At 43.4% G+C, this 12635-nt stretch overlaps 1 protein-coding gene across 1 annotated transcript in view; it reads left to right on the top strand.

Annotated features, from left to right (window-relative positions):
• The window catches only part of LOC134458461 (glutathione hydrolase 1 proenzyme-like), a 43676-nt gene extending 39398 nt beyond the window's left edge, over window positions 1-4278 (top strand). The window contains exons 9-13 of the mRNA XM_063210793.1: window positions 1-109; window positions 1187-1314; window positions 2527-2639; window positions 3157-3270; window positions 4112-4278. The exon at window positions 1-109 is cut by the window's left edge and continues 79 nt beyond it. Coding sequence (XP_063066863.1) covers window positions 1-109; window positions 1187-1314; window positions 2527-2639; window positions 3157-3270; window positions 4112-4258 — 611 coding nt within the window. The 3' untranslated portion in view covers window positions 4259-4278. The remainder of the gene's footprint in view (window positions 110-1186; window positions 1315-2526; window positions 2640-3156; window positions 3271-4111) is intronic.
• Window positions 4279-12635: the final 8357 nt, after the last annotated feature.

The raw sequence follows: 12635 nt of genomic DNA, 5'->3' as shown, positions 1-12635 counted from the left end.
ACTACTACGAGCCCGAGTACTACGTCGCCGACGACCACGGCACCTCCCATGTGTCCTTCATAGCTGAGGATGGCAGCGCAGTCGCAGTCACAAGCACCATCAACACCTAAGACACTTTACACATCTCATGCTCGGTTAACATCACTAATCTTTCCATACCAACACATACACATACACACACACACGTGCGTACGCAAACACACACACACACATGCATGCACACACACATACATGCACACATGCACGTGTGCACACACACACACACACACACACACATATGTGCACCCACACACACAGACAGCACGCACACACACACACACACACACACACACACACACACACACATGCATCAACACCCAGTGAGACACACACACACAAATATGCACGCACACACACATGCACGCACACACACACACACACACGCATGCAAACACACACTGTCCGTCATAGCTGAGGACGGCAGCGCAGTCGCAGCCACCAGCACCATCAACGCCTAGTAAGACACTTCACACATCTCATGCTCGGTTAACATCACTAATCTTTCCATACTGACACATACACACACGTGCATGTACACACACGCACGTGTGCACACACACACGTGCACACACACACACACACACATGCACGCACACATACACGTACACACACACACACACACACGTGCATGCACACACACACACACACACACACACACACACACACACACACACACACACACACACACACACACACACACACACACACACACACACACACACACACACACACACACACACACACACACACACTGCCCGCCATACAGCTGAGGACTGCTGCGTGCTAGTGGCCAGCAGCACCATCAAGGATATAGTGAGATAACTCACCTCATGGTTAACAACGTCACTTCATTAATGATTTAACAACAGATTAGGAATTCAGTGAAATGATTACAGTCACACACAGCACAGACAGAAGATTTTGATGCAGCCATCGATTTGAATGCTGTTGTTGTTGACACCCTAGCTGGTGTTTTATGATGCTTGCGTAGATGCTATAAACTATAACTGTGTAATCACATGGCCTTGTGAAATTTCACAGGAATCCTCTTCCTCAGCTGTGTTTACCCTGACTTGTTATCAGTGTGTCCCTGTTCTCTTTATGAGGTTCTTATCGTTCATGGCTTATGTCCTTTTTATCTTATCAGTTTTGGATCCAAAGTGATGTCTGGCTCGACGGGGATCCTGATGAACAACGAAATGGACGACTTCAGCTCTCCCAACATCACAAACAGCTTTGGAGTGGAACCCTCCCCAAACAATTTCATCATACCGGGTAAGCCATCGGGTAGCAACGCAACAAACCATGCCTACTCCGTATCTAATTTTAGAAGCATGATTTCTTTCAAACTTTGTGAAGACCACTTGAGTGACCTACGTTTGTCTTCTGAGAAACCAGTACCCATCTAGGGGTCATCCCTATGTTCCACGGGTCCTATGTTCCCCGCTTTCAAAAAAAGGGTTCTCCCGCTGCTTTGAAGTAGACTGCTGCCGCATGGTGAGCGCGAGTTGTTGTTAGGGTTACGGTTAGGGTTAGGGTTAGGGTTAGGGTTGTCACTGTGCGCAAACATGACATGAAATACACATGGCAAATGTTCGTGCACGAATTATACATACGCAAGCATCCTGGGCCTTATCCCCTTGTCAGATACAATGCAGGGAACATTAGACCCTTTTTTAGAAAAAGGGTCCTAAGTTCTCCGGTCCCATACAAAGACCGTGGAACATAGGTCCCAGGGAGTATAGGACCTGGGGAACATAAGTCCGCTCTCCTATCTACAGTAAAAAACCCTCTGCTCTAGGTTGCTCCCTTTCAAACAGAAACCCGCTGGTGACGTGGCAGTAGGGATTGAGGTGGCATATAAGTCAGCTTACACTAGAAACCAGAGAACTGCGAGACATGATGTTTTTAAAATGATGCAACGACGACCTATTGACTGAAAAAGAAAGGATGTGTTAGTGACGTAGAGGGAGAATCCCAACTGTGTGCCATGATTGGGCGATAGTCATGGGATGATGCTGATGTGAGGGATGCCTGTTGATGAGGGAGAGAGTCGGATTGTTTAGTAAAAGTTTTGGTGACATCCGAAGTCATTTGAATCTTCCTGGCAGAACTTGTACAGTAGCTCCCATTTGGTGTTTAAAAAGAACATTCGGTATATGTAATGATATATATTAGAACTTTTTCTCATGTGTTGTTCTGAGTAGTCATCACCAGACTTGTACGAAATTCCGAATTGAATGAATTGAAATTCACAGTAATGCCATAATATGAACACTAGGTGGTGGTGTTCTATGTACTCTCAATGGGTGGTGTAGATTAAATTCAAAGAAATTCAAGGTAATGACACCACCTAGTGTTCGTATTATGGCATTACTTTGAATTTCAATTCATTCAATTCAGAATTTCGTACAAGCCTGGTAGTCCCCAAACATTAGCAATTGCAACAGAGTGCATACTAAAATATTTTAATCCCCACTCCTTCAGGTAAAAGGCCACTGTCTTCAATGGTTCCAACAATATTTTTCGACCAGGAAAACAAGGTCAAGCTGGTGGTGGGAGGTTCTGGTGGGACAAAAATCACCACAGCAATCGCGTCTGTGAGTATGCAGGTTTTCCATTCACCTTTCCACTCGACCTTGTCGATGTGTGATCCTCACTTGATCCTGACTCCTGACTCCTGCTTGAAGGGTTTTAAAAAGAACTAAGGAATCCATTCTGCTTTTGTTCACATTGTGAGTGTATTACAAAAAGAACCAGCTGCCTTTTCTGGATCTGTTAGACTTTGTCAGTCCTCTTTTTCATCACACCTGGTCCTCTAGAGCGATCCTTAATTGATTACACCAAGTCACAAGTGTAACTTGTCAGGACTCATTAGCGAACCGTACTGAGACCACATCAATAAAGGTCTCAGTACGGTTCAATTCTGAGGGTTCTGGTTACACTTTTCAGTGTTCAAATATGCACAGAAAATGCTGAGTCCCAGGTCTGAGTTCACTTACAGTAAATGGCTGAAGGGGATCAGGTGTGAAAACCCTATAAGAACCACTGAACTGGCCTAGTGCACATTGTCACGGACCTAACCATGCTGCCTCGAACCTGCTCTCTACTCCTCAGGTGATCCTTCATGCGCTGTTCTTCAAGTATGATCTGGAGACGTCAGTAGTGGAGCCTCGCATTCACAACCAGCTCAGACCCAACATCACATATGGAGAAACCGACTTTGATACGGTACGTGGCAATCCATTATCACACCACTCCACAGTACACAGTAACCCCTCTGATCTGCAAGTACTGTAACATCGAACACAGCATATCTTTCCAAATGGCACATAGTGCCTCAAGATAGTTTGTTGGTTGTCCTATTGAGCTCACCTGAACTAGACCAAAAAAATGTGTAGCAAAAAAGGTAGCAACGTTGTGACAGAGGTTATCTAGGTTGTCACACTTGGGCCCATCTCACTCCTCAGTTCAGTGAGAATGGAGAGTTCAGATGCAAAACCCCCTAACTCCATTTCTGAAGACCTGCACTTCTATATTTTTAGAGAACCCCGTTGTTGGTTTGGTTTACATTCATGTACTTGATAATACATATAAATAGTTATATTACATAAAAAAGTAAAGCAAATTTAGATAGCTTTGTATTAAATAAAAAATGAATTCAGATTATTTTCTGAAAAGGCACTTAGGGGGTTTTGCATCTGAACTCTTCAATTGTAGAAATTACAGTCAGATATGCACCAAAGTAGAGCAAGAGGAGATCTCCCTCCATCTCTGGGCATCATCCATCGGCTTGTGTTGCAACCCCATCACAGTGTGACAAACATCAATTGAAGAGAGAAGCAGGAACAGGAGTACGCTGCAGATTAAACATGTAGATAATTTATCAGCCTGCCATGCGGCTGACACAGGTTCGATTCCCGGCCCGGGTCCTTTACCAACCCCTCCCTGTCTCTCTCCCAATTCGCGTCCTGTCCACCTCTCACACAGACCAACAACAACAAAAAAGATCTACATGTATTGCTGCGAGATAAAAAAAAACGTACAAGTTGTCTGTTTTCCACCGACACAGGATCTTCTGGCCGGTCTGAAGGAGAAGAACCACAACACTGGCCTGCTGACGTCGGTGGGAGCCGTGGTGCAGGCGGTGATGAGGGTGGGCGACGGCGTGGCGGCCAAGTCAGACCCAAGAAAAGGAGGCTACGCAGCGGGATACTGAGGAACAGGACAGTCAAACATCTAAATATACGTGTATACGCACACATACAGTGTACATACACACACACACACACACACACACACACACACACACATACACACACACACACACACACACACACACCGAAGGACATGGCAATGAGAGACACACACGCCTGTAGGCGTAGACTCAGAGCTGGCGCTAGGCATCAGAAGAGGAAGCAGAGCTCTTCGGGCCTCAGAGACTTTGCCCCCGAAATTGGGGCCTCCTAAATTGAGATTGACTAAAATACATACTATTTAATTATGAGGGGGGGGGCTCCTGACCAGTTATGTTTAGGGCCTCCAAAATCTTAGCAGTGGCCCTGCCTGGACTGGTAATCTGGCATGCAGGCCGGGCCACCACTAGTTATACACAGACTTGTACGGAATTCCGAATTGAATGAATTGAAATCACAGTAATGCCATAATATGAACACTAGGTGGTGGTGTTCTATGTACTCTCAATGGGTTTAAATTCATAGGAATTCAAGGTAATGACTAGCCTCGCGAGCCATCCTACGTACTTCCGCCAAAGGATTGGCTCCACTACTGTAGTCTGGCCGTGCTTCTCTGTGGAGTGCTTGCAGCAGCAGAATTTTGATTGCAACGCCCCCCAAGAAAACAGCCAATAATCGAATACGCCCCCCACGTGGGGACGAAAGGGGGAGAACGCTCGTGACAATGACGTACACATCTGCGCCAGAGCCATTGGTCTGCGCTATGTTGTTGTTGAGTAACTGCCAGCGATTGGGTGAGAGGTGTCCAATAATTTCATACTATAACTGAGGGCAAACTTCCTGCTTTCTACAATCGCTTCAGAGCAAACAAATGCCAGACCATAAATACGAAATGAAATGGTAGTATTATGGGATGGTCAGGACCAGGCTAGGTAATGACACCATCTAATGTTCGTATTTTTGCATTACTTTGAATTCAAATTCACTCAATTCGGAATTTCGTACAAGCCTGGTCATACGCAGACTATGCAGAGTGCTTAGGGCACCAACCATTGCTTGGGGCACCAACCACTTTGGCCCCAAAATTGTGACCTCTTAAACTGAGAATGACTTTAAAAAAAACACCATGGACAAATATTGAATAACATTATAAAACATGTATTTACTAGCTAGTAGATTATTGTTATTATTATTATTATCATTATTATTGTTATTATTATTATTTTTATCGTTACTATTATTATTATTATTATTATTATTATTTAATTATGAGGGGGGGCCTCCTGAACAGTTGTGCTTGGGGCCTCCGAAACCTTAGCAGCGGCCCTGCATGCTGGATGTTTCCTCGTGGGCCGCCGGTCCTCAGGCTCGATGCTGCTGGGATGGTTGCCAGATGACACTGATGATTTCCAGCCCAAAAAATGTTCAAAACCTGCCTAGAAGGACAAAATCCCGCCCAATTCTATTGATTTGTATGGCAAAAATTGGGCAGGTTTTTCTGATAAATGCCATTTTTACCCGCACACAGCCATCCTAAGCAGCCCAATTGGGCGGGAAACAGCCCAATCTGGCAACACTGGCTGCTGGGATGGTTTTGGATATTCCCTAGCCTTTTTTGTCCCAGACCGGCCCAGTGTATACAAATGTGTGGATGCACATACACACACACACACACACACACACACACACACACACACACACACACACACACACACACACACACACACACACACACACACACACACACAGAAAAATATGCACACTTAGAAACATTCAATTACAAACAACATAATATTCACACAAAGAGGAAAACACGCACAAACCTACTGTAAATATAACTATATAAATATGTCATAATTTATATTTTTGTAGGAGTAAGGATATTGTATGGAATATTCCAAATGAATTCCAGAATGTGTGGAATTTTGCGTAACTCAGGTATGACATCAGTCACGTCTTAGAGGGAAAAGCCTTTTCAGTCAATGTCATGGTACTGTAAGCTTGTTTATGATTTATGGAATTGGTAATGGAATTTATCAAAAAACGTTCAAAGCCAACCTTTATTAGTTTAGGGGTAAATGTGACATTTCTTTAAGGCTAATGGTGATGGTTTGGATCATTATGGAGACAATCCAGTTGTATTTCGGTTATACGTTTCATTCTTTGCCTTTATACATAAGCTTGTTTCCCAGGTAGAGATGCACTGGATCCAAGATCCGGTTCCGGATCCGGCAGGATAATAGGGTTTTTCACAGGATCCGGATCCGGTTCCAGGATCCAGCATCCGGTAGCCGAGGCTTTTCAGTCAAAATAGTTTACTGAAATATAGAGCCAACGTGATAAAAAGGGCCCACGTGTGTGAGTAGGCTATGTGTTTCAACTAGTGTTGCACCGATACCATTTTTTGGGCCCGATACCGATACCCGACTGTTCAGTATCGGCCGATACCGATACCATACCGATACTACTCTGTTTGAAATTTATCTAACTTTGTCAGGCTGCTGCCTACCGTTGTGAAACAGGAAGAAGACTACTGTACAAAGTGAACCCAGTAGAACTTTTAACACTTTTAAAGTACCTCTGATATAAAATAACTAAGATCAAGGCTGCATTGAAGTGTCATACGAGCATCTGTAAATGGTATCGGTGCCCTCTTTGTTGGTACTCGCCGATACCGATGCCACCATTTTAGTCCAGTATCGGGGCCCCGGCCGATACTGGTATCGGTATCGGTGCAACACTAGTTTCAACCCTTTAGTAGGATCCGGTATCCGCTTCCGGATCTGGCAGGATCTTAGGCAGTGGATCCGGTATCCGGCAGGATCCTAAAAAACAGGATCCGGTGCATCTCTATTCCCAGGTTCAACATTCTGTGCCTTATGTGCAGCAGTTTGACTACTTGACTGACGACGACCTTTTCCAAACTATTCCATCCAACTCAATTCAAGCTATTCTAATCTTTATGTGCCAAGTTGTGTTGAAGATATTGACATTGTATATTTGTTGCATTGTTGCACACTAATCATTTCTCTGCACTTTTGAGATCGACATGCCACTGTATTTATTGTTTGTATGGCAATCACACTGCACCAAAATGGAAGCATGACTGTGTTTTCCAGTGATATTTAACATTTAAAGTATTATAATCTTCTGTCCACGTTTTTCTCCCTTCTGTGTTCTTAGATAGGCTATCTATTGAAACCAAAGCTTTGTATTTGAAATGGACACAACACAATTTCTGCACAGCAAATTCCAGTGTTGGTTCAACGTGTTGAGAGTAGGCTCAACACTATGACGAACACTGGAAGTGCTGAATTAGCACTGTGTGTGTTGGTGCATTATGATACCAAGACGATGATGCCATTACATAAGTACTCTACTTGTCTCTCTCTTACTCTCCCTGTCTCTCTCTCTCCTCTCTCTCTCCCCCCCCCTCTCTCTCTCTCTCTCCCTGTATCCCTCTCTCCCTGTATCTCTCTCTCTTACTCTCCCTCTCTCCCTGTATCTCTCTCTCTCTCTCTCTCTCTCTCTCTCTTTCTCTCTCACTCACACACACGCACACGCACATGCACACACACACACACACACACACACACACACACAATTTTTCTTTCTCTATGTATTTTGTGTGTGAGGGGATAGATCAGAGAGAAAATTGCGGTACATTTCAGGACAGTGGTGTTTCCCCAATCCACAAGGACACATCACTCTGTGTGAAATGTTTGTGTCCTAGAAGTGGTAAAAGTTTTGTTGTACAAATAAAGAACTGTTTTGTGATTTGTTTGCAGGAATCCTGTCTTCTGAAGTTAAGCGAGCCAGGATCTAAACTGAGAATAATGATAATGCAACCCAACTATAAGGATGATGGTTAACAAGATATTTTTTTATATTATTATTGTCATTATATTTATTATCCATTATTGTTAATTATGATAATGATTATACAGGTACTTTTTAAAGTGCAAGTACATAATATATTTATCACTTAATGTCATAAAATCATCAATAATTGTATCAGGTTGTAAATAAGACACACTGATAACAGGGGGCAACTACTAAGGAAACGCTGACACAGAGCGCATATGCTGTTTACACCAAGGTGTACTGTGCATAGCCTTGGTGAAATGATAACTGATAAAATGGAGCAATGTGGACAGTATATAGGCCTAATAATAATGTGCTATATAGGAAGACTCTCAATTAGTGGTTATGTCAGCAGCCAACAGGCATGAATTGATTCAGTTGAGAGGCACTCTCCTTCACTTTCTCCAACCCTCTGGCTCTATCTCTTGTTATCACTTAACCTCATATTTCTGTTGGGCTGTCTCTCTCTATCCATCACCCGGGACACACTAATTTCGACCAGGATGTGCAGGATTTGGGTTGTGCGTGCTCGTGCACGAGAGCTGAGGTCGGTGGCAACGTGCACACGCAGGGTTGGTAGGGGGAGTCAGTCCCCCATCCACCTCCATGCCTGAGGTACATGAGCATTGGTACCAAAGAGGTTGGATATACTGTATAACAAGAGGAATCGAAACACGCCCCCTTAGAAGTCGGTGGCAACGTGCACACTGTGTTTTTTTGTTAGTATAGTATTTTTGTCCACATACAAAAACATTACTTTAATTCACAAAGAAAAACACCATAAGCGGTTAGGGCATCAGACTGGTAGCCCAAAGGTTGCCGGTTCGACTCCGGACACACGCAGGGTTGGTAGGGGGAGTCAGTCCCCCATCCTCCTCCATGAATGAGGTACCCTGAGCATGGTACCGTCTCGCCGCACTGCTCCCTTGGGGCACCATTGAGGGCTGCTCCCTTGCACGGGTGCAATGCAATTTCGTTGTGTGCAGTGTGCAGTGATCACTTGTGTGCTGTGGGGAGTGCTGTGTCACAATGACAAAGGGAGTTGGAGTTTCCCAATGAGCTTTCACGTTCACTTCACAACATCATCCTCTCTCTCTCCTCTCTTTATCGCTCTCTGTTTCTACCCCTTTCTGCATACAAATGTGCCCTCTATGCAAGCAAGCCACTATAAATGATTGTAGGTTTTTTAAAAGCAGACGTACGTAGAGATAGTGCAAGAAAAAAAAAAGAGGGGGGGGGATAACTTTATTTTCAGGATCACACGTTAGCCAATAATACGAAATATGCCTAAATGTCTGGGAACTTACTATATAAGACTAGTGCAAAATCAATCATTTGTTAGTATGTATTTACAACTTTGTAGTTTATTGCCTATAAGTCCCTTGATATAATCGTAAGAGGTCCAATCGTAGTAACAAAATGTGTCATACAGATACAGTGTGATTCAAAGTGAAAACAGTCAGTGGGAAAGTAGGAGTGCAGTGAAGAGTCTCTTTCAGCCGTTATTTCAGCTGCCCACATCCCCCAGCACCAGCATCCCATTGGGAGATGAGCGGCTTTGATGATCCAATGAGAAGAGGGGAAATGTTCTTTTAAAGATACCCTTAAAGGGACACTGTGCAGGAAATGGTCGAAAAAGGTACTACAACTATGCTGCTCAATGAAACTGGGCTGCCTATTGCCAAATTTGATCTTTACATGAAAGTTTACTAAGTAATAAACAAATATTTCCTAGTATGGTCCAAGTAGAGTCATTTTTGCAGCTATAAATGGCTATTTTTGGAAATTCAAAATGGCGGACCATGGAGAAGATCCCCCTTCTCATGTATGAAAAGTGCAATTTTTCCAGTCATTATGAATACTTAGAATTTGATGGTGGTGGTAAGTATTCATGAAAAAGGTAACATTAGTGACTGGGCAGCATGAATTCTGGAAATAAACAACTACAAATCTCACACAGTGTCCCTTTAAATCAAAACACTGGATGCATGGCTGCCTTGCATGACAGCTCTCTGCTCCAGCATTCAGCAGGGAAGCCGACAGATGGGTCACTTGTCCCGGGCCCAGGGAGAAAGGGGGCCCAGAATTGGGTCCTCATTACATTGTATTGATTGAGTTTGGGGCCCTTTCAGATGTCTTCGTCCCGTGCCCTGCCAAAGCTGTCAGCGGCCCTGAGTGCGCGCGCACACACACACACACAGACACACACGCACTGACACACAGACACACATACACACGCACACACACACACACACACACACACACACACACACACACACACACACACACACGCACTGACACACACACACACACACACACACACACACACACACACACACACACACACACACACACACACACGCACTGACACACAGACACACACAAGCACGCACGCACGCACACACACACACACACGCGCCACATTATATGCTTCAACCAGCATCACTGAAACCACCTGCAACCCAGAGCACAGAGAAGTCTTTCAGCACAGCGTTGGTTCTGATCCAGTCAGCTGAAATCTGTACCAAGTCCAGTGGTGAGGGCCTGGCCCTGGCCGCCCGGGGGTGCTGAGTATAGCCAGACCACGCATGCAGAGGCGGACTTTCCATTAGGCAAACCTAGGCAATGGCCTTGGGCCCAAACCAAATCTGCCCTCCATAGGGGCCCCCAACTGTTACACCAGTCATGGTAAATAGCAAAATTGTAGGCCTGACCTTGTACAATCGAAAATATATATGAGACAAACCAATAAAATAGCACCAAAACACAAATAGTTCTAAGGCCCATATTTTGTGTACATCTTTCAAGACTTTTGAGGGCCCCATGCTAATTGTTTGCCCAGGGCCCCAAAATGGCTAAATCCGCCCCTGCACACATGGCCGTAACTACCATTGAGGACACAGAGGTCATGTCCTCGGTAATTTTTTTCTAAAATGTAAAATTTATCTATGATGATAATCGATGTAACCCTGATCAACAATGAAAAAAATCTGTATATGCCATCCCCCATTTTTCCTCAAGGTAGTGATTAATGGAAACGAACTGAAGAGTTTGACTGAAGAGTTTGCGGCATTCTTAATGTACCGTATGCAGTACAACACAGTATTTGACCTCGGTATTTGAAAATGTCTCCTTACGGCCCTGAGCCAACGTCACTGTTCCCTTCTTTCTGAGCATGGGAACAGTCAGTCACCACCACCGTGACTTTTTTGTGGTAGATTTCATGAAAGATGAAGAGGTTCTTATTTGGAGTTGTATTGAGATTGGGTGTGAGAGTGTGATGGGGTCATTTCATGTGCGATCAGACACTTTGGGAACTGACTACATAAAAAACACAACAATTTCTACTCTTTATAGGCTTCAAATCTATAATAAGACATAATAAACAAATCTTGAATCTTGCATCTAGCCTGACCCGGATTTTAATACGACTCAGTGTGCCTTTTTAGTGGCAAGGTAGAACCCCAGAACTGAATTTGCATGAATCAGGCACCAATATTAAGGGAGGAACGGAATAAGAAACATTTGATTAAAAGGGTGAGACACTATCCATTCATCCTTGTTTGAGTCATTCAATTTATGTCACAAGGAGATTGTTTTGGTTTTGTTTGAAAGCTTTTCTAGCTCTGCAAATTGCACAAACAATATGGAACACAATAGTTATCCGAGTATGAATTATGAGATATTAAAATATAAAAAGTTGAATATCAAAAAAGCTAGGCTATGTTTTAAAATGGCCAATATCCTACATCTAGCCAACAATGTCTTCAAGAACACCTGGAATTATGGTGTTTGGTTCTTGAGTAATTTCAGAGATAATTTGACATAGGTTGACATGAGTTGTAGTAATAGAGGAAAAGAGTACCCAAACCACAGCCCTTTTACAACAGCCTTGCCACTTCCTATCACTAAGCTCCATTGTATCGGCTGTTTTGGCTGCAGAATTCCACTAGGGGCATCGGCAGAGACCAAAAGGAATGGGGACCAATGGAGCTAAATGCTAAAAATGGTCAATTTGACCTAAGCCTCCTTAAGAGCGCTCAGATTTGAATGTTGTTGTACATCAAAAATGTAAGATGTTTTGGGCCAACAAGGCCCCTTCTCATACACTCTCTACAGGATTTTTACCTGGGGTGTACTCACTTTTGTTGTCAAACGTTAATGGCTGTATTTTGATTTTTTGTGAGTGAACAACAAATGTAAGCGATTATATATGTTGTTAACATGAAAAGATATACTTACAAATCTGCAAAAATGTGAGGGGTGTACTCACTTATGTGACATACTGTATACACTGTATGTAAGTGTGTGTGTGTGTGTGTGTGTGTGTGTGTGTGTGTGTGTGTGTGTGTGTGTGTGTGTGTGTGTGTGTGTGTGTGTGTGAGATATATATATATATATATATATATATATATATATATATATATATATATATATATATATATATATATAAATACATAAAACTACATGATGCAATTAATTTGAAGTACTCTTCTCCTCACCACACCATTTTATTCATCAGGCATTCAAAATCAT

Source organism: Engraulis encrasicolus, chromosome 11 (assembly GCF_034702125.1).
Source record: "Engraulis encrasicolus isolate BLACKSEA-1 chromosome 11, IST_EnEncr_1.0, whole genome shotgun sequence".
Classification (NCBI taxonomy): Eukaryota; Metazoa; Chordata; class Actinopteri; order Clupeiformes; family Engraulidae; genus Engraulis; species Engraulis encrasicolus.
This window is presented reverse-complemented; position numbering and strand designations above follow the sequence as displayed.